General features: G+C 43.2%; 2 protein-coding genes across 5 annotated transcripts in view; one reads left to right on the plus strand and one right to left on the minus strand.

Moving 5' to 3' along the window:
• The window catches only part of haus8 (HAUS augmin like complex subunit 8), a 51,188-nt gene extending 41,469 nt beyond the window's left edge, over positions 1-9,719 (minus strand). The window contains exons 1-2 of the mRNA XM_033046943.1: positions 9,645-9,719; positions 151-338 (exon numbers count right to left, since the gene is read on the minus strand). Of these exons, the coding sequence (XP_032902834.1) occupies positions 151-338; positions 9,645-9,664 (208 nt within the window). The 5' untranslated portion in view covers positions 9,665-9,719. The remainder of the gene's footprint in view (positions 1-150; positions 339-9,644) is intronic.
• A 415-nt stretch (positions 9,720-10,134) lies between these two features.
• ncln (nicalin) overlaps positions 10,135-27,481 on the plus strand; it is a 36,358-nt gene continuing 19,011 nt past the window's right edge. For 2 of the 4 annotated variants that reach the window (XM_033046944.1, XM_033046946.1), the window contains exons 1-5: positions 10,144-10,495; positions 24,418-24,608; positions 24,926-25,073; positions 25,863-25,957; positions 27,370-27,450. In XM_033046944.1, the coding sequence (XP_032902835.1) occupies positions 10,321-10,495; positions 24,418-24,608; positions 24,926-25,073; positions 25,863-25,957; positions 27,370-27,450 (690 nt within the window). In that variant the 5' untranslated portion in view covers positions 10,144-10,320. Of the gene's footprint in view, positions 10,496-24,417; positions 24,609-24,925; positions 25,074-25,862; positions 25,958-27,369; positions 27,451-27,481 lie in introns of all 4 variants that reach the window. The other 2 variants (XM_033046947.1, XM_033046945.1) reach the window with 2 other exon arrangements.

A 27,481-nucleotide genomic window follows, 5' to 3' on the forward strand; every position in this document is an offset into this window, starting at 1 on the left:
GTAATATCTGCTCTCAAAAGTTCACACATAAATAGTTCTCCTTGAGATATCCACCAATAGACTTCCAGAGCCCAATCAACCACATCACAGAAGTCATGACACTGGAGGTCAGAGTAGAATCTAGGAAGGAGAGCATGTTTAGTTACTTACTCTTATCTTGCCCAAAAGAATCTCTCCGCCTAAGTCTGGTTGTTGAAAGCTTGGTGGTCAATTGACTTGAAGCAGCTTGCATGGTTTCTCTTTGGCAAGATTGCGTTGAAGAACTGCCGGCTATCTTTGGCTCATTCACAGTTTTTGCCTGTTTACTGGCAGTCAGGTTTGTCGATCTGTTAGCTCGTCTTAAAATAATAAAGTCACAAAATTAACACTTGTTATATTTCACAGTTTTACATGCTAAGCATAAAGTTATGCAAGTACCAAACCCAGCCGCTCTATTTTAAGGAGACACTTTGTTAAAGTCAGATTCGCTTCAAACAGATAACAACATAATAAAGTTAGTAAAATGCAGCAGTCTTTATTATGCCCAGGCGGGTGTGGAAGCCAACCTACAGACTTGCTCGTGTTCCACACACCGATGTAATGTTCAGTTAGATGTATTTATACTCCAATAATCAGCAATTCTTTATCTTAGAGAGCACTATACTGCCTCTTGTCTTGTCCATATATGGTAATATCAAAGATTGACAGTTTCTTCTGATAGAGGAGAGGTTATGTCCATATGTTATGTCTTTCTTTTTTACCTTGTTGAATCAATGTCTGTGCATCTTTCTGAATGTTTATATCAATAGGGCTAAATTTCTAGTGTTCTTGTGCTGATATCTCACTAGTGTAGTGCGTGGGTCTCAAAAGAAGGCACGAAGTACAGTGTTTTGAGAGGCACCTTTTATTATGTTCCTCCCAGTTGTAGGGAAGTCCAAACGAGAGGAAGATGGCATTCAAACCCCTGCCTTTAAACCCTCTGGCTAAGGGTCGCCTCCGGACTGAACCACTCCTGTGCCGAGGGGTTCGACACTATGATGGCACGACCCTTGGGAGCCGCCACAGGACCCCCCCCCCCAGAACCAGAGGCACGAAACGCACCGGCGGGAGCACGACCCGGCCGGCCCGCGTGCGGAAGTCAGCTACTCATGGGGCTTGCGGAGGCATAGGTGGAGGGACAGGTCGAGGGACCGGCGGGAGGACAGGTGGAGTGACAGGCGGAGGGAGCCGTGAAGGGGGGCGCCCTCGAGGCCGAGGTTGGGCAACCAGCACCGGCTGGTCAATGTCCAGGTGTGCCGGCTTCAAACGATCAATCGACACTGCCTCCGGCCGGCCCCCCAGGTCCAGGACAAAAGTCGACTGCCCGTGCTCCAGCACTCGGAACGGGCCCTCGTACGGCCTCTGGAGTGGCGTCCGGTGGGCATCACGCGCAGGAAGATGCAAGGGCAGTCCTTGAGGGCTGATGGCACGTGTGGGCGAAATGTCCCATGGCGGGACGTCGGGACGGGTGCGAGCCTGCCAACTTGCTCGCGAAGGCGCTTTAAGGTGGATGAGGGCGTTCCCTGCTGCCCCGGCGCCGAAGGCACGAACTCCCCGGGCACCGTGAGTGGCGACTCGTACACGAGCTCCGCCGATGATGAGGCCAAGTCCTCTTTGGGAGCAGTCCGGATGCCCAGCATGACCCACGGCAACTCGTCCGGGCCGGAGAGTCGTGCCTTCAGTGCTGCCTTTAGCTGCCGGTGGAACCTCTCCGCCAGACCGTTAGCTTGCGGGTGGTAAGCCGTGGTGTGGTGTAGCCGCACCCCCAGCAAGCGAGCCATGGCTGACCACAGCTCGGAGGTGAACTGTGGCCCCCGGTCTGAGGAGATGTGCGCCGGCACTCCGAAGCGAGCAATCCAGTGCGCGGACAACGCACGAGCACACGTAACCGTTGATGTATCGGCCAACGGAATGGCCTCCGGCCACCGCGTGAAGCGGTCCACCATTGTCAGAAGGTGGGTGATGCCCCGGGACGGTGGGAGAGGCCCTACAATGTCTATGTGGAGATGGTCAAATCGCCGGTGAGGTAGACCAAACTCCTGGAGAGGCGCACGGACATGGCGCTGGATTTTTGCCGTCTGGCATGGAATGCAGGTGCGAGCCCAATGGCCAACCTGCTTGCGCAGACCGTGCCACATGAAACGAGCGGCCACTAGTGCCGTTGTCGCCCGGATTGATGGGTGAGCCAGTCCGTGGATCACCTCGAACACCCTCCGGTGCCAGGTGGCAGGGACGATGGGGCGCGGCTGCCCGGACGACACATCGCACAGGATTGTCACTCCCCCAGGACCGAGAGGGACATCCTCAAGGCGGAGGCCGGAGATGGCAGTCCGGTAGGCGGGCATCTTATCGTCCGTGAGCTGTGCCTCTGCCAGAGCAGAATAGTCAATTCCGGGCGCCACCTCGAACACGGCGTTGATAGCGGGGCGGGACAATGCGTCGGCCACCCGGTTCTCTTTCCCCTTGATGTAGCGGATGGATGTCGTATACTCCGATATGTAGGCCAATTACCGCTGCTGTCGTGCGGACCAGGGGTCGGAAACCTTCGCCAGGGCGAAAGTGAGCGGCTTGTGGTCCGTGTAGGCGTGAACGGGCGGCCCTCCAGGAAGTAGCGAAAATGGCGCACTGCCAGGTACAGAGCGAGGAGCTCGCGATCGAACGCGCTGTATTTTGTCTGCGCACGGTTGAGGTGCCGGCTGAAGAAGGCCAGGGGCCGCCAACCTCCGCCCGTCAGTTGCTCCAGCACAGCACCAACCGCCGACTCCGAGGCGTCCACCGTGAGAGCAGTCGGGGCATCTTCCCGCGGGTGCACCAGCAGTACGGCCCAAGCAAGAGCCTCCTTCGCGCCGTCAAAAGCTGCCCCTGCCTCGTGGGTCCATTCAACGTTCTTGTTCTGCCCACCCGCCAGAAGTTGATACAGAGGCCGCATGATGTGGGCCGCGGATGGCACGAAACGATGATAAAAGGCCACCATGCCGACAAACTCCTGCAAGCCACGCACCGTGCATGGGCGGGGAAACCGACGGATGGCGTCGACCCTGTCAGGCAGGGGAACCGCGCCTTGAGCAGTCACGCGGTGGCCGAGGAAGTCAATCGCGGTTACGCCAAAACGGCACTTGTCTAGGTTGATGGCCAAACCATGCTCGCTGAGCCGCTGACAGAGCTGCCGAGGGTGGGCGCAGTGCTCCTGGTGCGAGCGGATGGCCACCAGGATGTCGTCCAGATACACAAACACGAAATCCAGGTCGCGACAAACCCCATCCATTAGGCGCTGAAAGGCCTGCGCAGCGTTCTTGAGGCCGAACAGCATCCGAGTGAACTCGTAGAGTCCGAATGGCGTGATGATCGCCGTCTTGGGTACGTCATCCGGGTGAACCGGGATCTGGTTATAACCCCGTACCAGATCCACTTTTGAAAAAATTGTGGCCCCAGCCAAATGGGCGGTGAAGTCCTGGATGTGGGGTACGGGGTATCGATCCGGTGTTGTTGCGGCGTTCAGCCGTCGGTAATCCCCGCAAGGTCGCCAGCCCCCGCTCGACTTAGGGACCATGGTGGAGTGGGGACGCCCAAGGGCTGCTCGAAGGGCGGACGATCCCCAAGTCTCCATTGTGCGGAATTCCCGCCGTGCCAGACACAGTTTATCCGGCGGCAGTCGGCGTGCTCGTGCATGGAGTGGTGGGCCAGTAGTCAGGATAAAATGCACCACTCCGTGGCTGGGGGTCGATACTATGATGGCACGACCCTTGGGAGCCGCCACACTAGTGTTTATATTAAAAGGCCAAACATTTAGTGTTCTTGTGCGAAAATCTTGCTAGTGTTTATATTACAGGACAAGATATCTGGTGTTATTGTACTGAAATCTTGCTAGTGTTGAGAGGAAAGGTTAGCTTCCATTTTGTAACCTAAATCTACAGCAGAATCCATCTTGTAACTTACTACTTCATTTAACTCTTTCAACTTGTTTTGTTTTTACTAAGGGAAGGTGTGGAAGATAATTTGTGTAGAAGTACAACTTTACTACACAAAGCATTGCAAAAGTCTAATTACACAGCATACTACAAGACTGGTGGAACCTAATAATTTAGCAGTTAGCAGTTGACACATGACAGAGCTTAAAAAATAAAATATCACTTTCAATTAGTATGTACACATATTTACAGTGAAAACTATCAAGATTTTTTGTGGAGTTAACAACCAGCCACACAAAAGCAGCTGAAAGCATATTGACTTTTAATGACCATGTTTTATTAAAATGTTTGCTAGTTGATCACATGAACATGAATGAATCTAGTTTTAGACACATTCCCTTGTAGCTGTGCTTTCTTTGGCCATAAGATGCAAGTCACCGGCCATTAATATAGTGCAAGCTCAACAACTGTACTGCAGCAAGTAAATTTCATTATAGAAATAAGGAACTGAAATGCTGGTTTATACAAAAGGACACAAAGTGCTGGAGTTACTCAGTGGGTCAGACAGCATCTCTGGAGAACATGGACAGGTGACATTTCGGGTCAGGACCCTTTGTTAAAATACAAGACTAATTTTCCAGAGTTCAGTTATGGATATCAATTTTATTAATTGAGCAGATGTCATGATAGAAATTCTAACTCCATAGTAAAAAATAATTTGACAAAGAGCTGTCAAAGGATACTTTATTTCAATGCCTTCTGTTGCCATTATTTGTCAATACTGAACTAAAACAAATGCTATGACTCCTTTCATTAAGACATTACTGTTCGCACCACAAATTTACACAGCATTAACTCTGCACTACACTGGATAATTTACATGCCCATGAAAAGTATATTACATTGCACATACAAATTATGTGAAGTTTCCCACAAGCATGCTCTGCCATTTAATAAGATAATGGCTGATCGGATTATGTTCTCAAATCCACATTGTTAGCATTGCTAATTATTTGTGGCACCTGAATATTATCCAACTGTTAAACATGCACTTGGACACCTAGTTCCCTATGCATTTCACAGCTCCATTACCCCCCTTTTAAATAAAACGCAAGAACATGTCATTTCAATAGTAATCAGTGCCTAAATCCACACCAGCCACAACAGCTATTGCAGGTCTGGGCACATTAGCAAATGGCGGATGTGCGGGAGTGGGCGCCGTCTGTGTATGGCAGCCTGCCCGCAGTCTGCCTCTACACCTTTCTTTATTTTATTTTATGTTAGTGGAGGTCTTCTATGTGGGGGGTGGGGGTGGGGAAGGGGGAAACTTTATTCTTAGTCCCCTACCTGGTCGGAGAGGCAGCATCCCTCCATGCTGTTTCTTCGCCCCGTCCTCGCGGCCTACCACCGAAAGGGGAGCGGCGTTTTCCTGTCGGGACTGGCTGGGACTACAGCTTCGGCGGCGGTGGCGCAGCGCTGGGATACCAACAAGGAGCGGGCGATGCCTACCGGGTCACCGTGCGGTAAGCTCCGGAGCACTTTGGTCGCCGACTTCCAACATCGCGGAGCTGTGGCTGCGGGCGTTCGGCCGCGGGCGGTGCTGGATTTGGATTTGGAGCGCCGCAGAGCCAGAGATCGAGTTCGCCGGGGTCGGAGCTCCAGCCGGCGCGGCCGGAGGACTACGAGTGCTGCGGTCTCCGGTCTCCGGGGAGGGGACAGCCGCTCCAGACTTTTCCAAGCCGCTGAGGAATGTTTCACCCGACGCCGATGTTTCATCTTTACGGCAAGAGGGCCCTGAAAATCATCGGACTGGCTGCACGGCCACAGATGGGCCCTGACCTCGGGATGTTTCACAGAGGAAGAGGACTTAACTTTCTGGTGCCTTTCCCCCGCAGTGGAAATGTTTTGATTCTGCTGTGGGGGGATGTTTGTGTTGAACTCTGTAATATGTTGTGTCCATTTTTATTCTTTTTTTTTTTTAAACCTTTTTCTATGGTTTGCAATGGAACTTATTATTATTTAAATTATGTGAAGCGCTTTGGGGTCAATGCAAATTGTCTTAAAATGCGCTATATAAATAAAGTTTACTTACTTACTTACTTAGCAGATAGCATGCATTGCTCAAGCTAGTAAACAATTTATTGCAATCCACAAACTTTGCAAACACCCAAAATTCTGCTGACTATATCTTAACTAGATCTAAATTCCATTCATCCAAAGACAAAAGCATCTCTGGAGAGAAGGAATGGGTGATGTTCTGGGTAGAGACCCTTCTTCAGACAGAGTCAGCGGAAGAGACAGAGATATGGAAGGGTAAAGTGTAAAAATGAGAGATCAAAGGGGATGAAGGTAAAAAGGAAAATGTAGAATGGATCATTGTTAGCTATGGGGAAGGTGAAACTAGTCTGAGAACTAGGATGGGGAAGGATGGAGAGAGAGAGAGAGAGAGAGAGAGAGAGAGAGAGAGAGAGAGGGAAAGCAAATGTTACTTGGTTAGAGAAGTCAACATTCATATCACTGGATTGTAAGCTTCCTAAGCAAAATATGAGGCGCTGTTCCTCCAACTTGCATTGGGCCTCACTCTGCCAGTAGGAGGCCCAGGACAAAAAGGTCAGTATGAGAATTGGAGAAGGGAGTTAAAGTGTTTAGCAACCGGGAGATCACGTAGGCCTAGGCAGACCGAGTGGAGCAAAACAATCGCCGAGCCTGCACTTAGTCTCCACCTCACTCGCTTGCTAGACCAGTGTCTAACCTAACAGCCTCAGGTTAAAAATTCCTTGCGATTTGGAATTTTCTCCCGATTTATTACCCTGAGATCTTAAGGTTTCTCCAATTGCAAGATATTGTTTTCATCATTCCCATAATGGCAGTCATGCCTTTGTCTGCCAACTAAAAGTTCCAGAATTCCATAAGACAGAATTAGGGCATTCGGCCCATCAAGTCTACAAATTCATGGCTAATTTATTGTTCCTTCTCAACCTCATTCTCCTGCCTTCTCTTCATAATTTATATTGCCTTTACTAATCAAGGAAGCGTATGTCAGAAGTGGTATTTCCTTACTAAACCTTGCCATTTCTCTCTCACCCTTCAAGGGATACCTATTAAACCTACCTCTTTAACCAAACTGAGTTTACAATGTTTTATTATGTTAAATAAGCTTATAATAATGCAACAACCTACTGGAGGAACTCAGAACAAGCATCATCTGTGGGTGGAAAGGAGCAGTCAATGTTGAGTTGAAACACTGTCAAAACTGAGAGAGGAGAGTAATGGGAGTGAACAGAGAGGTGATTGATAGAGGAAAAGTGAAGTACGAGAGGCTTATTGAAAGGGGAGGAAACATAGGAACTGCAGATGCTCGAATCGTGTGTGGAACAAAAAGCTGGAGTAGCTCAGCCAGTCCGGCAGTACTTCTAGAGAACCTGGATAGGCGATGTTTCAGGTTGGACCCTTCTTTAGTGTTAAGATGCAAATGATGGATTTGCGACTCTAAAGTACATAGATAATGGATCAATAAAGACAGAAGAGAACAAAGTGGGCAGATTTTGTGTTTTCACACCTTCCTGACTGCCTCCCAACACCACCATTCACACTTCCCCTTTGGCTCCATATGTCCAATGGAGCTTTGCACCAAAAAGCAAACTTGCTAGTGGATTTAATCATAACACAGATTTTATTTAAAAGGGATAAAGAACACCTATCTTTGCCAATGGTGTAAGAGCACCTATGCCAGTTTACTAAATAAATCTCATTTCTTGCATTGTTCTTTTTCCTCAGAATCCATTCATACATTATCCCAATAACTCTCTGTATAAAAGTTAGTCATATAATCATCACCCCCCCTCCTTTTTATCCTTCTGGTCAATAACCATATCTCCTTCATTATGGTCAATAAAATATAAAGTTATATGGTACTTTGAAACTGAAATACCAATCTGTTCTTTAACTGGAGATTGAGAATTACCAGTTGAACTAATGAAAATTATTTCCTTTCAAAACAAAATTGAAAATTCGGAGGAAAGATTACTTGCAGAAGACTGGAATAGAGGACAGAATTAGTCTGGAGGCAAAGGGCATACACTCAATGGTCACCTTTTATGCTGCAATAATTAGTTACACAAATTATATAATGTCTTCCATTAAATTTGACCAACACGAAATCTTGATCAGGTTTAAAATGAATTCAGTTTTGGGGCCCTTGAAATATCTAAAGTACAAAATAAACTCAGTAATTCATTTTTCCTTCCTCCTTGTGATATTTTGCATTCCTTATTAACGTAGAGACAAATGCCCTGTGCTAATCCACACCTTCTAACAATTAGTATCGATGAAAACAAGCTATTTTGATTTGGCCCGAATACTTCAACACAAACTCCTACCAAAATAAGAGTCTATCCCTCATATCTTTTTCCTCAATTTCTGAAAATCCAAACATCTATAGCTGTCAGATTTGAAAACAAACAAAAATTAAGACTCCAGAGCCATCCAGGATAGTAAATTCTAAAGATTCTGCTTTGTTTAGTAGTAAATGGTGCACATTTATTATAAGAACATGACACCTAGTTTTATACTAATCTACCAGAGGAGGGCTCAACGGTGTCAACAAATGTTGTTTGCTTCAATGAGTCATCTCTCATCCTTCTCAACATCTGAGAATGCAATTACAATTTCCATTGCAAAATATGTTCCATTGCAAGCAAATTTTAGATAAGGGCACTGAAACATTTATGCAATACTGAAGGTATGCTCTCATTATGAGCATGTGACGAAGCATTCATTCTTGCACCCAAAGCCCCTAAAATACTTAGCACATCAAGCAGTATCAGTCAGGGAATGGATAGGCAACATTTCGGGTCGGCACATCGAAAAGTCACTTGTCCATTCCCTCCACAGATGCCGCCTGACGCCCTGAGTTACTCCAGCACCTTGTGATTTCCTTAAGATTACAGCATCTGCCATTCCTTGTATCTCCTCTAAAATACTAGTTGGCTTTCCAATTCCCCACAAACCAAGTCCAAAGCACCCATAAGAATATCATCAATAATATCTCAATCTCTATTTTTTTTTAAACACTTCTGACTTTTAGAAACATAGAAACATAGAAAGTAGGTGCGAGAGTAGACCACCAGGTCCGTCGAGCCCGCACCGCCATTCGCTCATGGCTGAACACTAAACAGACACACTTACCCACAAACAGTAGACACAAGACACAGAACACAAGACACTACCCTCCCCTTTATACCTTTTGTCAGCGTTCCAGCTGTCGTGTTGGTGCCCATTAACCTAATTTGTTCGTGCTCATTAACCTAATTTGGTCGTGATACCCTTAAAGCCTGTTGCATTCTCATATACTTCACGATCCGCATAGTTTTGGCTCATCACTCTAATATACTTAGAAGGGATACCGACCCGAAACATCACCATCCCTGGTCCCGCTGAGTTACTCCGGCATTTTGTGTCTTTCTTCGTATATTTGTTCACCAAACCCTCGGTTAAGACTTCTTCAAACATTTCCTTAAGAAAATCCTAACAGTCTCCTGACACTGTAAAGGGCTCATCCACTTCATGTACTCTGCTATATCATCCTTATGAAATGTTAACCATGATCACCACAGTAAGACCAATGAAATGATTGCAACTTCCTTCCTTTATATGCACTTGCTTCCTACACGATAAATATTAAGCAATTAGCCATAGTCATAAATCCATTTTACTCACAGACCACCACGACCCGCCATTTTTACTTCAAAAACTGCCGCCCGCTTTCCTTTTAACGGCGGAAAGCCCGCTTCCCCTCGCAGCCCGCCCCCACCTGCTTACTATTGGCTCGCATCCACGCCAATCACCTCAACCTGGCTCTGATTGGCCGGTTCTGTAAGTCCCGCTCATATGGCCTTCAACGATAATTGGACAAACCGGACGTCAATCATCGCACAGGCCAACCACTGGTTGCGCATGCGTACCTATTCCACACGATTAATTGTAATCTGAACGTCCGTTTATTAATCCTTAAATATCTGACTGTTTTTTTGATAAAGATACGACAGATAAAACTGGATTACTTGGGGGGGAAATCCATGAGAGAGGGCGAGGCTTGATATGATTGACATTAAGACCAGCCAATAGGAAGGCGGATCTGTCGTCTTGTTGAGAGGAACAGCTAATCAGAGGACAGGGGGTTGGGCTAACGTTAGTCCCGCCTACTTCGGGACTGAGCCGTCCATGCGATGCCTGTAAGACCCTTACCGCAGGGGTAGTGTGGCAACGTGTGTGTACTCGGGTGGGTGTCGAAAGAAATACCAGAGATTTTGTTGTTCCAGATCGTTGTTTTTCTTTGAACATATCGTGCAGAGACGTTCATATCAAAGCGATTGTTGAGAGAAAAGAACCGACAATGTTCGAAGAGGCAAGTGAAGTGTTTGACAACATGTTCAAGGGTTCATTCCCATTGACTTTCATCGTCTTCATCCCCGCCGTGTTGATCCTGGTCTCGCCGTCGCCCACCGAGGCGGCCCACGAGTTCACCGTGTACAGAATGCAGCAGTACGACCTGCAGGGACAGGCTTACGGTGAGTACCCCGCCCTCTGCCTTCCACGCCCACTTTTATTTTCCCCAATGCAAAAAGGCAAAATCAAAACTCGAGCACAGGTAGAAGATGGAGCAACATCTGATGAAAAATCACCCCAACTGAGAGGTTGACATGTTTCCCTTCCACTTCTCCCCATGCCGTGTGGGTGGGGAGAAATGGGAAGGGCCAGAGATGCTTTGAAATGTGTGAGCTGTAACTTTAATACAGGGAGTGAGTTGTATGATCTGGATTTTACTGCCTGCAAAGAATCATTTAAAGCCCTTGAAAATAAGTTGGATAGGCACGAGAAGGAAAGATTTGCAGGGCAATGAAATAAAACTGACGGGGTTGCTCGAAGCCGGTACATTTGATAAAAAATACAAAGTGCTGGAGTAAGTCCGCTGATCAGGCAGCATCTGAAGACGTTGAAAGGTGACATTTCGGGTCAGGACCCTGCTTCAGACTGATGTTGTGTTGTGACATTGGATGTTGTGGCCTGATGTACGGTTACAGTTCTTTAGAGTGGTGGAAACAGAATCCTGTAATCTCTGCAGAAAATGATAGGAGTTAACCTTTCAGGTCCATGAGTTTCCATCAAGTGTTGCCCGACCTGCCAAGTATTAACGTATACCAATATGTTCTCCGTGTTAGTTATTTGTGTTACCCGATTAACTTCCCTGTACCATCCCTGCAGGCAGCGAGTTTCTTGGTAACAGTTTCTTCCTGGTATTTGTCACCCTTCCTCTCCCAAACGATCTTCAAATCAGATGTGGTTAGCTGGGAATTTGCATAATGTAACCCCTGGAAAAGTTCTTTAAGGAAAGCTGACACTCAACAGGTAAATGGTAATTGATGAGAAATCACCAAAATGAAATAGTAACGTTTCTTACTCCCCATAGAAGTTGTTTGGCCGACTATAAGTTAAATTGATCAAATAATATGCTGGTGCGCATATTGACTGAAAGTTGATGAAGAGATATTTGACGTGGGAGTGTGAGAAATAACTGTTTTGACTGGTTCTGATTTTACAGTCAGTCAGGGCTTTGACAAGGACAAAATATTAAAACAAAAAAACTGCAGATGCTGGACTAGCTCAGCTGGTCAGGCAACATCCCTGAAGGACATGGATAGGTGACATTTCAGGTTGGGACGCTGAAGAAGGGATGCTGCCTGACCCGCTGAGTGACTCCAACTTTGTGTGTCTTGCTTTGAAAAGGACATAAGCACTTCAGCAAATGTATTCGTTAAGTTATGAGGAAAGAATAGGGGGCAGGAACTGACTAACTTGTTTTCTGACAGAAACGTCCAAGAGCTATCCTGGTCTCTGAAAGTTTCAGAATGAAGGTAGTGGTTAAAGGAAGAAAATAAATCACTCTAGCCGCCCTATAATTTTTGAGGTTTTGGAGGTATCAAAGAAAAAGTCTTGCCTTCACTTCCTAAAATCCTTTTGAGTACTTTTGAAATGTAGTTATTTCTATATTGTGGCAGTTGCTTCTTTATAGCAAGCTCCCACAAACAATGACTGCAATCGTTCAGTGCTGTTGCTGATGGATAAATGTTGGTCGGAATCTGAGAAATGTTATCTTGCAGTTATTTAAAATGGTACCAAAGTCCTTAATTGAATATTTAACACTTCTGACAGTGTAGAATTCCCTCCATGATCACTCAATGAGCTGAGCGTTTTGGGGAAGTTAACATTCTCAAAGATTTCTGCTTGTAGGACTTGATTTTGAATGTCATCCTTGTTTGAGACTAGAGGGAAGGTTGCCATCTTATTTGATTGTAGATAGCATCACAGCTGAACATTATTCTGCCATTTGATCATGTCCACACAAATGTACTTGACAGTGGGGGGTTTTCAGCTGGTTGCATTATTGACTTGGTGCCTGATCCACAAAAATAAGGACAGTATCATAGCAATGTAATCTTCTATCTTGATGCAATTATCTGTCTTAAAACATTGCAGGTAAATTATAACTTTTGATCTTTGCTACGCCAACTATAACCCTACACACTGACTTTTGCCATTTTAGCCATTGTAACCATATGAAACTGTCCTTAGCCAGCTAATCTGTCAAACGCATTTATAAATGTAGGCAGGGTGTAGGGTGTACTTGATAGCCCTTGATTATCAATCATAAAATTGTGTGCTTGGCCCCCAGTGTTCAATTCTTTACTCTGGATTCCTTGAGGAGATGTTACTATGGATTACATCCTAAAATATTCTGGATTTTCCTGTACGTTTCTTATTGTTTAGGTGTAGATCCAGTGAATCGCCTAAATCAGGGGTCGGCAACCTTGTTATGCATCGGGTCCAGGACGCATGTCTGTGAGCAGATGGTGGGCCACATCCATCACGTGTACACGTGGATCCAGCCCTGGATGGCAGGCATCAAATGACGTGTTCACATAGATCCCACCCCTTCGGGAACGCCACCCGGAGCACAGGCCCCTAGTTACGGGCGCTCACGAACATGGCATACCTACGGACCATTGCCTTGGCTCTGTCCTGAAGGCGGTGGCTCAAATATCACGCTCACTCATCCCCGGCCTATTGACAACCCCGATCCCGACAGTGAAGCCCAGACACGGAAGGTGCGCGGCCATGCCGGCGGCTTTGCGCAGGATGCGGTACAGCCAGAGCCCGACCTCATGCAGAGCGATGGGCAGCAGGATTGAATGCGTTTTTTTCACAGTGTTTCACCTGACCCTCGGTCCGAAAATCACCTTCCAGGTACCGGAGATGACGGACGTCTGCGGGCCGGATGATTACAGGGAAAAAATACACCTGCGGGTCGGATGAGTTCGGATTACGGGCCGCATTCGGCCTGAGGGCCGTAGGTTGCCGACCCCTGGCCCAAGTGCTCGAAGGCTACTGAATGATCCTTCCATAAGCTAAGGTTTTGTTCGATTCACCTGTACCTCGTTGCGGGAATTGGACTTTGTCTAAGGAACTGATGCACCACTGAAATGGTGAACTCTATATTCTGCACTTTGTATCTTACTTCACCTTTGCGCTAATTATTGCACTTAAGTTTGATCTGATTGTAACTACGCATATCTGATTAGTTTGGATAGCATGCAAAACACACTTCTTCACTGTACCTCAGTGCTCGTGACAGTAATAAACTTGAAACTAAACCTAAATATTATGAAATTCTTTCCTTGTGTGCAATAGCCTTCATTTTTTATTGGCCAATGTAGATATACCAAACAACCTCTGTTGACATGAATGAGCCTTTTCCCAAGTTATAGCCCTGGCTTTAATGAAATTTAACCTGCTCATCGAGATTCGTGATTTTGCTCATATTTTCGGGTTGAACAATTACTTTGGAAATTAAAATGTTTTTAATGGAATTAACATGGCAAAGCAGTTCACAAGTGTTTCCAGACAGTTTAACACTGCGCAGAGTGTCAGTAACAAGGAAAATCATCAAAAGCTGAATCCAAGATATGGGTTTTAGGGCAGGAAAAGATGTAGAAATGAGCATTAGCCTAGTTAGGGTAAAAGCACAACGAGATGCACGGAGCCTTAAAATTTTGTTCACGCAAAGTATTCATAGAGATTAAGGGAAATAAAGCATTAAAATAATCTGGACATGAATGATAATTGACTGAGGCATTGCCAACATTGGTCGGCAGCATGAGAAATTGGTGAATGGAATTTGGGGTGAGGGTATGTTGAGCAAAGCTTTTTCATCAGCTCAATTTGGAGGCTGTTTGAAGGGAGGCTAACATAGCCTAACTGATGCACAGATGGAATTTTCAGTATTAGATAAACTGAGTGGTACGGAGATGTAGTGATATCGCATTAAAATGGAATGAAATGACATTCATGTGGGTCTTATCTCTGTCAGCGCATCTCAATTTTTTGTGCTGGCAATGAAGTATTTACAAAGTGTAATCACGGTAATGTTGGAAATGCGGTCGTCAATTTGTTCATGGCAAAGTTGAACTAACGACAGTGTGAAACTATCCAGATGAAATTAATTTATGATATGGTTCCGAAACATGTTGATTGTTCTGCTAACTTAATATTTGTTAGAGCATTTAAAATAAATTATCCTGTTTGAAATCTACTCCTTAGTTCCTCTTTCTGATAGTGACCTTTAATGATGTAAGTCAAGTCAACGATGTTTGTCACAGTAAAAAACTAAACGTTTAAGAAGGAACTGCAGATGCTGGAAAATCGAAGGTAGATAAAAATGCTGGAGAAACACAACGGGTGAGGCAGCATCTATGGAGCGAAGGAAATAGGCAACGTTTCGGATCTGAAGAAGGGTTTCGACCCGAAACGTTGCCTATTTCCTTCGCTCCATAGATGTTGCCTCACCCGCTGAGTTTCTCCAGCATTTTTGTCTACCAAAAAACTAAATGTTTTTATTTTCGGAACTTCTCAAACGTGCTGTGTCTGATGAGCATGAATGACAGTTAAAATGTCCATTTTTTTAACTGAGAACTATCCAGTGCGCACTTGCTTGAAAACCAACCATTTATGTTCATTTTATGTTCATGTTTTCTCTTGGGATTTGCAGGATATTTGAATATAATATTGGTCAAATTAATGAAATTATGGATTTAAATTTCGTGGCATCCATGAGAAACTCCAGACTGAACTTTGATTTCTCAGTTGGGTTGGCTGTATGTTGAAGAACGGTGGCACTCTTTGATGAAGTAGAGGGAGGATTAGTAGAATCTGAACCATCACTACCAGATCGAAAATCTAGAGGGATGCATCTCATTGCTATATGCTTGGGGAATTCTAGCACAGGATGGTTGGTATATCTGTTTATATAACAATTGCTGCAGTGTAACAGCAAATTCTAGTGTATATGAAACACTGTATTCCAACAAATGCATGAATTACGCTTATTTTACACTAACTTTGATAATAATAGTATCCTGAATGTGTAACACTACAGTGAAATTTCATCTCATCCGTAACTAGTAAAGTGAGCAATTGAGATGACAGATTGAGTATATTGCACTAAAAATGTGTTAGTTGGTATCATTTATTTTTTCTTTGTGCTGTAAAAGTACTCTGATAACATGGATGGTCAATGTAAAAAGGCTTTCCACTTTGACCAAACACATAGCTAAAGAGTTCAGAAGGGTGACAGGCTAACAAATTTATTGACTATTGAAAATAGCTTCAGTAACTAATGACTTCAAGTCCTGAGACAAATGCAAACAAGCATTAAAGAAGCTCGTTTTTTTAAATCACCCTTAGTCACATCGTAAAATGACATAATAAGTTATGATTAAACTTCCTTTTCCAATACAGAACAAGTGGATATTATGGCTATGATCTTTTGTGTGCATTGGCCAGTCAAACCAATGCAATGTTTTATTTCTGCTTCAAGAAACTTTTGGTCAGTTGAGTAAATCCAACCATTTTGCCTGTAGAATATCATCACCATTGTGGGTGGGAATGGTAGATTAATGTTATAATGGGAGTTCTTGGGCAGATGACCAAAAAAGATTTTCACACAAATTGTGTTTCAGGAGTGTGTTGAAAGGGGAGATTGGGGAATGGCAATAGTGAGGGATTTCATAGCTCAGAGCCTTGGTAGCTAAAGGCCTTCCACTAACTGATGTGGAGTACAGGTATGGCAGTTAGCACAGAGAGACCTGTCCACAGCAATTTACAGAACAGTCTGATAAGCAATTCACAGAGTTAACACCAATGCCCACTAGCAATACCAAGTCAAAATATTAGACTTCTTACCAAGCATTTTGAAACATTGTCAGTTTTGGGCATTTTATGATTTCCATGTGAGCTGTGTATTGAAGGGAGAGATTAAGCAATGACATTTCAAACACTTATCTGAACAACGGCATTTATGGGAGTGGGTTGTTTCTTCTAATACAGACATTGGACTGAGATTGGTGAAAAGTAACTTACTGATAATAAAGTGGAAACAAACAACAACAGATGCTGGTTTATACCAAAGACAGTAAAAATTACCGGAGCAACTCCGTAGAACATGCATAGCTGACATTTTGGTTGAGACGTCAACTCCCAATGACAACCCCTTGTCCCGTCTCCAACTTCCCTTCTTTATTTCCACATAGAGTAAGGAAAATAGAGTATGCCTAATTTATTTTTAAAATATTTTTGTTATAATTAAATTTGGCAACTTAAATAAATATACAACAGTTTTTATTTCTCTACAGTTACTTAAAACTTATTATTGAAATATTCAGTAAACAACTTAAAATAGTTTTCAAAAATCAATAGTTACAAGAACATAATAATAGGGTGCATATGTAGGCCTCGTATTAATAAATTCAGATTCCTTCATAAGGCCTTTTGGGGGAGAAACATTTGGAGCCTGGAGCTATTGCCATCATCACACCTATATATAGGCTTTCTCTAATGTTTGCATAATGGGTTCTGTTCACAGTCTGATGATTTGTGGAAAATTAACTTGAGCTGGGAACCTTATATAAAAACTTTCAGATTTACTCCATTAGCACAGCAAAAAATCCCGAAGACATGCGGGTTTGTAGGATAATTCACCCCTATAATTCACCCCGAGTATGAGGCAAGTGGATAGGAGAGTGTGAACGGGTGATCAGTAGTCAGTGTAGACCAAAGACCTTAGAGCGGAGCAAGATGGTCCACTCCTGCAAAATCCAATGGAATGACGTGTAGTAGGCAACGTAATCCCGAACCGACTTCAGTTATGCCTCTCGCAGTGTAATCAGCATTGCAGGGGAACAGTTTGCGTGTTTTTAAATGTTTTTTAAATTTCTCTTTTTAAATGGCTCATGTCCTGTGTTTGAATTGATTTTTGTATTAAACTTGCACTGTAATTCTAAGTGTGGACTCTGGGCTGAAGGCCCTATTTTCATGCTGTATCTTTAATTTCAAATTTAATGAAATTCAATCGTACTCCAGGCATGATATAAGAATTCACCTTCTGGTATCCACTCGATTTTGCTAGGGATAGTGAAATTGAACATCTGTTGCTGGCAGCATTTGAGGTGAATTTGCGCTTTTTGACAGCAGACTGTAGGACTGTCAGTGTTCCTGATTTGCATGGATTGGCCCTCACCAGGAAGAAGAATGCAATTTGGCAAAGACATTTCAATAGTGTTGGGTTGTGGATGATTGCATTTGTTCTGATCAGTAGATCAAGAGATGTGACATTTTCCTGAATCTCAAAATGTTTGCTTGCCATTTTTGAGGAAATTGGTAGCACAGCAGTTGGTGACTTTGGTGTTCCTTGAATGATCAGTTGAGAGGCTGCTTTTTGATTTCAGGCATGTGCCAGCTTTGATTGTATTTTTTTTAGTTTTCTGTTAACTATTTTCTAGTCTTTGTGTTGCACCGTCCCTTAGCAATGAAGACTATTTGCTTCCACTCCAGTATTGTGCGTTTTCAGGTGGCTAATGAGGCCAATGTGAAAACCGCAGACATTGGCACAGATGGGCCTGCCAGGGTGGTTGGTTAGATGATTTGTGATAGTGTCTGCTCCTTTCACTGCTAATGCAAGATTCTTTGTGTACTCCTGTGCATGACCTTGAGATTCACAATACCACCCTGAATGTTGATCCTCTACTTGGAGTGGCCATAGACTAGAGATTCCTAGGAGTCAAAGTTATATTTCTGCTAGAAGCTTTGAACATATTGAATCTTTTCCTCTGTTCACTTAATAATCTCTTCCCATGGTAGAGCTCGGAATAGTGTCCGTTTTGGAAGTGTGATTTTCAACACGCAATGATATTGTCTACCTGACCTAAAGACTGAGTTTAAATGGGGCACCATTACTGGGAATGTGGCCTGAGGAGATTGGTCATGTTGATTCCACTTTCCTTCCAGTGAATTTAGAAGTGTTTGTGAATTTTTGTTTCTGGTACTTTCCCAGTCCCATGACATATCTGACTGCTGAATGGGAGACTGCAACTTGCGTGCCAGGTCTGAGGCTTTGATCTTCAAATACCTTTTACCGCCAGTCTTTGTGGAGCAGTGGCTCCTGATATTAGGGAATGGCCAACATTTCCCAGGGCTTCACCATAAATATTTATTGTTGAGGGATATATAGTATAACAGGATTGTGGGAGGTGTATTATTTTCCTCACTCGGGTATTGACGCAAGCTTAACCAAAGACCAGTCTTGCCCTGATCACTCCCTCTTCTCCCCTCACCCATCAGGCAAGAGGCACATAAATGTGAAAATACTTACATATGAGAAATGCATACCTCAAGTTTAGGGACAGTGTCTTCACAGCTGTTATCAGGCAACTGAACCATCCTCTCACTAGCTAGAGTTCGGTTCTGACCTCCCATCTACCTGAAAAGAGACTTTTAACTATCTATCTTACATTAAATATTGTATCATTTATCCTTTATCTGTACACTGTGGACGGCTTGATTGTAAACAATACTGCAAGTTAACACATATGTTCTATTTAGCCACATAATTGACAGTCTTTCTCAAATCCCCTGTTAAAATGAATAAATGCATTAGCTATCTTGATATTATGAAACACATTAATTCTGAAATTGTAATCTTGTGCAACTAAGTGAAAAGATCAGGCTGTGATCTGCTTAACTTATTTTCAGTTAATTCACCGCTCTTGTCATTATAGATTACATAGACAATAGGTGCAGGAGTAGGCCATTCAGCCCTTCGAGTCAGCACCGCCATTCAATGTGATCATGGCTGATCATCCACAATCAGGACCCCGTTCCTGCATTCTCCCAATATCCCTTGATTCCGCTAGCCCCAAGAGCTCTATCCAACTCTCTTTTGAATGCATCCAGTGAATCGGCCTCCACTGCCTTCTGTGGCAGAGAATTCCACAAATTCACAACTCTCTGTGTGAAAAATGTTTTCCTCAGCTCAGTTCTAAATGGCTTATCCCTTATTCTTAAACTGCTCCCTGGTTCTGGACTCCCCCAACATGTTTCCTGCATGACTCACGTGTCCAATCCCTTAATAATTTTATATGTTTCTATAAGATCCCTCTCATCCTTCTAGATTCCAGTGAATAGGCACAGTCCCTCCATTCTTTCATCATATGACAGTCCCGCCATCTCGGGAATTACGCTCGTGAACCTACGCTGCAGTCCCTCAATAGCAAGAATGTCCTTCCTCAAATTAGGAGACCAAAACTGCACACAATACTCCAGGTGTGATCTCACCAGGGCCCTGTACAATTGCAGAAGGACCTCTTTGCTCCTATACTCAACTCCTCTCGCTATGAAGGCCAACATGTCATTAGCTTTCTTCACTGCCTGCTATACCTGCATGCTTACTTTCAGTGACTGATGTACAAGGACACCCAGGTCTTGTTGTACTTCCCCTTTTCCTAACCTGACACCATTCAGATAATTCAGATAACCTGACACCATTCAGTCTGAAGAAGGGTTTCGGCCCGAAACGCTACCCATCTCCTTCGCTCCATAGATGCTGCTGCACCCACTGAGTTTCTCCAGCATTTTTGTGTACCTACCGTTCAGATAATTATCTGCCTTCCCGTTCTTGCCTCCAAAGTGGAAAACCTCACATTTATCCACATTATACTGCATCTGCCCACTCACCCAACCTGTCCTAGTCACCCTGCATCCTCATAGCATCCTCTTCTATTAAATAGCTGTGGTCCCAGCACCGAGCCTTGCGGCACCCACTATTCACTGCCTGCCATTTTGAAAAGGACCCGTAAATCCCTACTCTTTGTTTCCTGTCTGCCAACCAATTTTCTATCCATGTCAATACCCTACCCCCAATACCATGTGCTCTAATTTTGCCCACTTATGTGGGACCTTATCAGCTTCCTGAAAGTCCAGATACACTATATCCACTGGCTCTCCCTTGTCCATTTCACTTGTTACATCCTCAAAAAATTCCAGAAGATGTGTCAAGCATGAGTTCCCCTTCGTAAATCCATGCTGACTGGGACTGATCCTGTTACTTCTATCTAAATGTGCCGCTATTACATCTTTAATAATCGACTCCAGCATCAGTCAGGCTAACTGGTCTATAATTTTCTGCTTTCTTTCTCCCTCCTTTCTTGAAAAGTGGGATAACATTAGCCACCCACCAATCCACAGGAACTGATCCAGAATCAATAGATCATTGGAAAATGATCACCAATGCCTCCACAATTTCTAGAGTCACCTCCTTGAGTACCCTGGGATGCAGACCATCAGGCCCTAGGGATTTGTCAGTCTTCAGTCTCATCAGTCTACCCAACACCATTTCCTGACTGATGTGAATTTCCTTCAGTTCCTCCATCACCCTAGGTTCTCTAGTCCCCTAGGACATCTGAGAGATTGTTTGTGTCATCCTTAGTGAAGACAGAACCAAAGCACCTGTTCAACACGTCTGCCATTTCCTTGTTTCTCATAATAAATGCACCTGTTTCTGTCTTCAAGGGACCCACATTTGTCTTAACTAATTTTTTCCTCTTCATATACCTAGAGAGGTTTTTACTATCCTCCTTTATATTCTTGGCTCGCTTACCTTTGTACTTCATCTTTTCTCCTAATGTGGGGAAAAAAGATAGAATACTCGGCGCCTGACAAATAGAATTAAATGGGTCCTCTTTCTAATTGTAAATTATATGTTAAATATTGCAGTGTGGAATTATTGCAAATAGTTACACAATGGACTGTAAAGATTAGAAGAGGAGTTCGAATGAGCTACAGATATTATTCTGTAGGAGATAATTTAGTTTAATTTAGAGATACAGTGCGGAAACAGGCCCTTCGGCCCACCAAGTCTGCACCGACCAGCGATCCCCGCACATTAACCCTACCCAACACAATTTGCATTTATACCGAGCCAATTAACCTACAACCTGTACGCCTTTGGAGTATGGGAGGAAACCGAAGATCTCAGAGAAAACCGACGAGGTCACGGGGAGAACTCCATACAGACAGCACCCGTAGTCGGGATTGAAACCGCGTCTCTCGCACTGAAATGCTGTAAGGCAGAAACACTACTGCTGCGCCAGCATGCCGCCCTTAATGTAGTAGGGAATATAGTGAGTGTTTCCCGGTGCACACTGATAAGGACTTCAATAAACCGACTTGTTCGATAGACTTACCACTGATCTACAAACTACATTTTGTGTCTGTACCTATCTGAGTAGAATCTGATATAGGGTAAGGGTATTGCACAAAATTCCTTCCTACAGATAGTCAAAGGACGTAACGTTTAATTCTCTTGAAATTCTGCAAATAATTAAGTTTGCTGAGAAAGCAATACAAGATGCTATGTTCTGGCATCCACCTGAAATATTATCCCTGTTATTGTCCCACAGACACAACCTGGTCTGCTGAGGATTTCCAGCATTTTCGATTTTATTTCAGAATTCTAGCATCTGCATTTTATTTAACTTTCAATGCAAACGTTTGCTCGATGCAGGGTACAAAGGACAAAACAATGCACCTGGAGAAAGGGGAAGTTACAAGAAAGCATCAGCCAATGTAAAGCTGCAAGTTCAAGCCCCAATCCGTGCTCGTTACTTTCATCATGACTTTTGTATCATTTATAACATACGTATACTTCATACTATAGGATACGGAACAATATCTACTTTTTAATTGATTTACGGGATGTGCACAATACTGATAACCTTGGGGTGCTCACTTTGCTAATAACCAAATGATCATGCAGTAGGAAGTGACCTCTAAACTAGATGTTGTGCATTGATTGGTATCTTAATGCAGTTTACCAGGAGCCAGTGTTTATTGTACAGTTTCTGACGTTTTTCTGGTCAACTTTGCCACTCAGAATACACTGTATATTACCAGAATAATGTCACATGGATGGCTACATGTCTCTGCAACCATGGGATTTGTTTTTCATAAGTCTGAGCCAAGAAATAAATAGGTGACAATTCATACAAAAACTGAACAAAAGCAACACATTTCATCATTCAATAGTGAAGAGCCAAACTTTCTTTGGCCTTTTCTTGGACCTCATTTTAGATTCAAGAACAAAGTCATGAAATCAAGAAGGCACCTGGATAAGAAATTAGGCAGAATGAATCAAGATACACCTTAGTCTTCTCCCTGACAAGTATGTGCCTATTCATGTCTCTCGTTTCCCTCTCCCTTGACTTTCAGTCTGAAGATGGGTCTTGACTCGAAACATCACCTTTTCTTTTCTCCAGAGATGTTGCCTGACCCACTGGGTCACTCCAGCTTTTTGTGTCTATCTTCAGTGTAAACCAGGCTTTGCAGTTCCTTCCTACACAATTATATTTTTGGCCCATTTTTTTTACTTTATTCAAGCTTAGAGAACTTAGTCATGAAATCAAGAAAGCAGCAGGGTAAGAAATGAGACAGAATAAATCAAGATACACCTTATTCTTCTCCTTGACAGCATTTGTTAGTATAGGGTGATTTCACGAAAGGTCACTGGAGCGTAGATCCGCACCCACGTGACCGCAAAATTTAACTGGGGGACAAGCGTCACTTCCGGTACGTTAGTGAATGGGAAAACACGCACTTTCACACCCGTTAAAAACATCGAAAACGGCCAGTTTCTGAGCTGCAATTTACTGTACCAGTCGGGGTGACCGTGAGGCACAGCTACCTAAATTTACAGTAAAAAAAAAAGATAGAAACTAAGGTAAATTCAAGAGGGAGCTGAAGGTGCAAAAACAGCGGAAGTTGTTAGCGGACATTTGTCGTGGAGATTTAAAGATCCAAAATATCGGGAATTATCGCGTTTGCTCGCTGCATTTCATCAAAAGTAAGGCATTATTGGCTTTGTTATCTTTATTCATTTGTTAGATGAAAAGTATTAAATGTTAGAAATCCTTCAGTAAAATTGCAAAATCGCCCATTGTTCTCAGGTGGGTTTTAACATGCAAAATGAAAACGCTTCTGAAGCTCCATTTACCATTTAAATAATCGTAAACTCTCAATGCGTTTGGAAATAAATTTTACTCAGATGCAAGCTAAGGAATGGGATAATTGTCAGCTGTTAGTTGGACAAAATCAGGAGATTTTATTATTTGCCAAAATATATTTCTCAATGTCTCTTGTTTAAAGCCTGCACAATCACCCAAACTACTTATTTATTTATCATCTAATAACAGACAAGCCTGCAGCATGGAATGATGTCAACAATCCTGATTGGGCACCCACTGTGAGCAGGATAGACAATGTGCACAAGAACGCCATGCACGTGCAACAAGAAGAGAGTATTAAAGCAGATTTGGTCGCAGCTCAAGCATCTATAGCTCTGCAAGTTGATGCTGAACTTTGAATGATTATTTAAATGGTAAATGGAGCTTCAGAAGCGTTTTCATTTTGCATGTTAAAACCCACCTGAGAACCATGGGCGATTTTGCAATTTTACTGCCGGATTTTTCACTTTTAAAACTTTTCATCTAACAAATGAATAAAGATAACAAAGCCAATAATGCCTTACTTTTGATGAAATGCAGCGAGCAAACGCGATAATTCCCGATATTTTGGATCTTTAAATCTCCACGACAAATGTCCGCTAACAACTTCCGCTGTTTTTGCACCTTCAGCTCCCTCTTGAATTTACCTTAGTTTCTATCTTTTTTTTTTACTGTAAATTTAGGTAGCTGTGCCTCACGGTCACCCCGACTGGTACAGTTAATTGCAGCTCAAAAACTGGCCGTTTTCGATGTTTTTAACGGGTGTGAAAGTGCGTGTTTTCCCATTCACTAACATGTACCGGAAGTGACGCTTGTCCCCCAGTTAAATTTTGCGGTCACGTGGGTGCGGATCTACGCTCCAGTGACCTTTCGTGAAATCACCCTATACAGAACACATTTTTTCTTTTCTAAAGGAAATGCGTGACTGATCCAGCTTCCCATGTGATCTAACCACTTCAATGGTGCTAGTTTGACAGCTGCAATAATTATGCTGTCTGGGGAGACAATGGGTATTGACAGCCAGTTAAAATGCTGTTTCATTTCAGGTACAAGGAACGCAATGCTGAACACCGAAGCGCGGACAATCGAAGCCGACGTGTTGAGCCGCCGGTGTGTGCTCATGAGATTAGCAGAATTTTCATTTGACAAATTTCAGGAAGCCTTACGGCAAAGTGCTGGGGCAGTGGTGATAATTCTGCCCCAGAACATGTCAATGATGCCTCAGGACGTCATACAGGTAAAGCAGCTTTCTTGCATTTTACCCACTCATATTAAAACTGGCAAAAAGGCAGCAGTGCAGAAAGGATGAGGGATACCTAGTAGTGATTGAAAGTCAGGCAAGTTTTGCCAATGGGTTTGGTTTGCACTGTGTGAGTCGATGGGAGTTAACAATGAATGTTTGCTGCAGCTAGTTACTGTTAAGTGATCTGTACAGATTCCAGCTTGAGTGCTCATGTTGAGGAGAGCTGGGCGATGGGGGTCGGAAGTTTGAACTGATTTTGCACTTCCCTAATTTGACACTTTGTTACTAGACTGACTTTTGCTTTTAACTAGCAGCAGTTCATGGAGATAGAACCAGAACTTTTGGCGACTGAGACAATTGTCCCAGTGTACTTTGCCTTGGAGGATGATGAGCTCTTGTCAATACACGAGCAAACACATTCAGCTTCTGTCTCGCAGGGCACTTCTTCAGCTGCTGAAGGTAAGTTGAACCTATTGCAAATAAGTTCCGGGTAAGATGCGCCAGGCAGCGTTTCAACAGCTTGTGTCCTGTTTTCTGATTCCTTTCCCTCAGCAAGTGGACCCTGTCATGAAAGGTTAAAATGTTGTTATGCCTATAATGTATTAATGCAAAAAAAAAGGTAATGTGGCATGGTTGGGATTCCTGGATTTTCCAGACTTTTGGATATAACTCCTATCACCAACTATAGAGAGCTGTCTTGACCTATCTTCAGTACACTGGAGACCCACAGACTATCTTTAATTATACTTTATCTTGCACTAAACGTTATTCCCTTTATCCTGTATTTATACACTGTGGACTGCTTGCTTGTAATCATGTATAGTCTCTCCGCTGACTGGATGCACAAAAAAGCTTTTCACCGTACCTCAGTACACGTGACAATAAACGGACCTAACTAAACAATTGATACACCAACACATTTTTAATTTGACCTGCTCGAGGTTCATGGTTTTCAGGACTGTTGGCATACTTGGGATTCATGGAATTTCCCGACGGTAGGATATTATTTCTATTAATACACCAACACATTTTTAATTCGTTTCACAAAATAATATAAAGTTTCGAGTGAAGCTGATGTGTTTCAGGGGAGCACAGAGCATCAACTGGTGAGCCAGATCATTAACCTTTAGGTTTTCCGAATAGTCGGAGAGCAGATTATCGGTCTTGTTCTAGACTGTGAATAATAAGTTTCTTGATTCTACCAATATCATAATACCGTGAATAAAATACAATTTGTTCCTTTCTCAGTTCTCTTGCATACAGCCACAGCCAACGGCTTCCAGATGGTCACCAGTGGAGCCCAGAGCAAAGCTATTAGCGACTGGTCAATAACCAGCCTTGAGGCAAGTTGGAATTACTCTTCTCAATGCAATGTGTACATAATGATTGGTGATGGTGCTGCATGGGACATTTTTACAGGCTGAATAGTACCATCACCACGCATTTGTCTGGTCTGAAGATATAAAGAACTGGACAGTAAACTTAGAAATAATCTTGCAGTTTGCATTTTGGTTCTTCGTTTTTTTATTAGCTGAAGATGCACATTTTGCCATGATGCAGACTTTAGGTGGTGTTCATAAGTGTCCGCCTCCACTGACCATGTACCACCTATCTCTGGTCAGATTATTTCCTCATGATCATTAGGAACAAGAATGTGAAACGTTGAACTGTACTGTCTAGCCATTGAGATCAGGTCACGGGTAATTGCCTCAGCTCCATTTTACTTGTTGCTCCCTATCCCTTTATATTCTTAGAAAAATATAATGGTAGATGAGCAAAATACGAAAGATGCTGGAAGTCTTAAATAAACATAGTTAATCAGGCAGCACCAATGGAGAAGCAATTAACATTTCAGATCAATGACCTTTCACCATAACAAATAGCAAAGTTCTGATGAATGTCATGAAGCATTAACTGTGTTGCCGTAGCTGGGATTTGATCAAATGAATATTACCAGTATTTTCTATTTTTATTAATATCTAGATCACATCATGAAAGTTTCATTTTCTGCAACCCTTCCCTCTCCAATAATTAGAACGTACATATGAGGGATAATTGTGCATTCATTGTTCTATCTGGGACACACGATGACAAAACTCTCTTGACCCTCTTGAGATATTAGTTTTACTGAGTTGAAGTGTTTCTTGTTAAAGGTCTGAGTCGAGTTCAGACATTGAGTGAATTTTCATGCAGCGGTGCCCAATTTTTGTCATGATTCCAGTAATATCTGATAAACCTCAAGGAGATTAAAGTGGTGAAGAGAAAGATTAAACAAGGTGGCGAAAACATGATTGATGACCTAGATGATGAGTAGCCCTTTCAACAAGGAACAGCTAGAAGTGTTCAGCGAGAAAGAGTTGTTGGGATCTGGAACGTACAGTGAGAATGAGAAAACCAAGGAATGTAGAGCTTGAAATAAATTTGAATGCTTTTAATACCAAAATATAGAAATGCCTCACTTTTTTAAAATTTGCCTTACTTTCCTGATCTGCTGATCTTGGCGTTTTCTTTTCATTTGCATAGGTTCATGTTAAATTGAATTCAGCAGTTTCTGGCAGAATTTTATATCTATAGCTATTGAGATGATTTTATGCTCTCAGAAATGCAGCTGCCTCAGTTAGTTAATTTAGTGTTTCTTTAGGGTTTTTTTTGCTTTGCCATTTCTGATTCCTTTATAAACTAATTAAAAGAACGTGATTCCTGAAAATGTGAGCTGTGCATGTCCTGATAATATATGCTTTTGTTGTTCATTTAGGGCAAATTGACTGGTCTGGGTGGCGAGGATCTTCCTACTATTGTAATAGTAGCACACTATGACTCCTTTGGAGTTGCTCCTGTAAGTACAACCATAGTTATCACATCACCTG

Source organism: Amblyraja radiata, chromosome 29 (genome assembly GCF_010909765.2).
Source record: "Amblyraja radiata isolate CabotCenter1 chromosome 29, sAmbRad1.1.pri, whole genome shotgun sequence".
NCBI lineage: Eukaryota > Metazoa > Chordata > Chondrichthyes > Rajiformes > Rajidae > Amblyraja > Amblyraja radiata.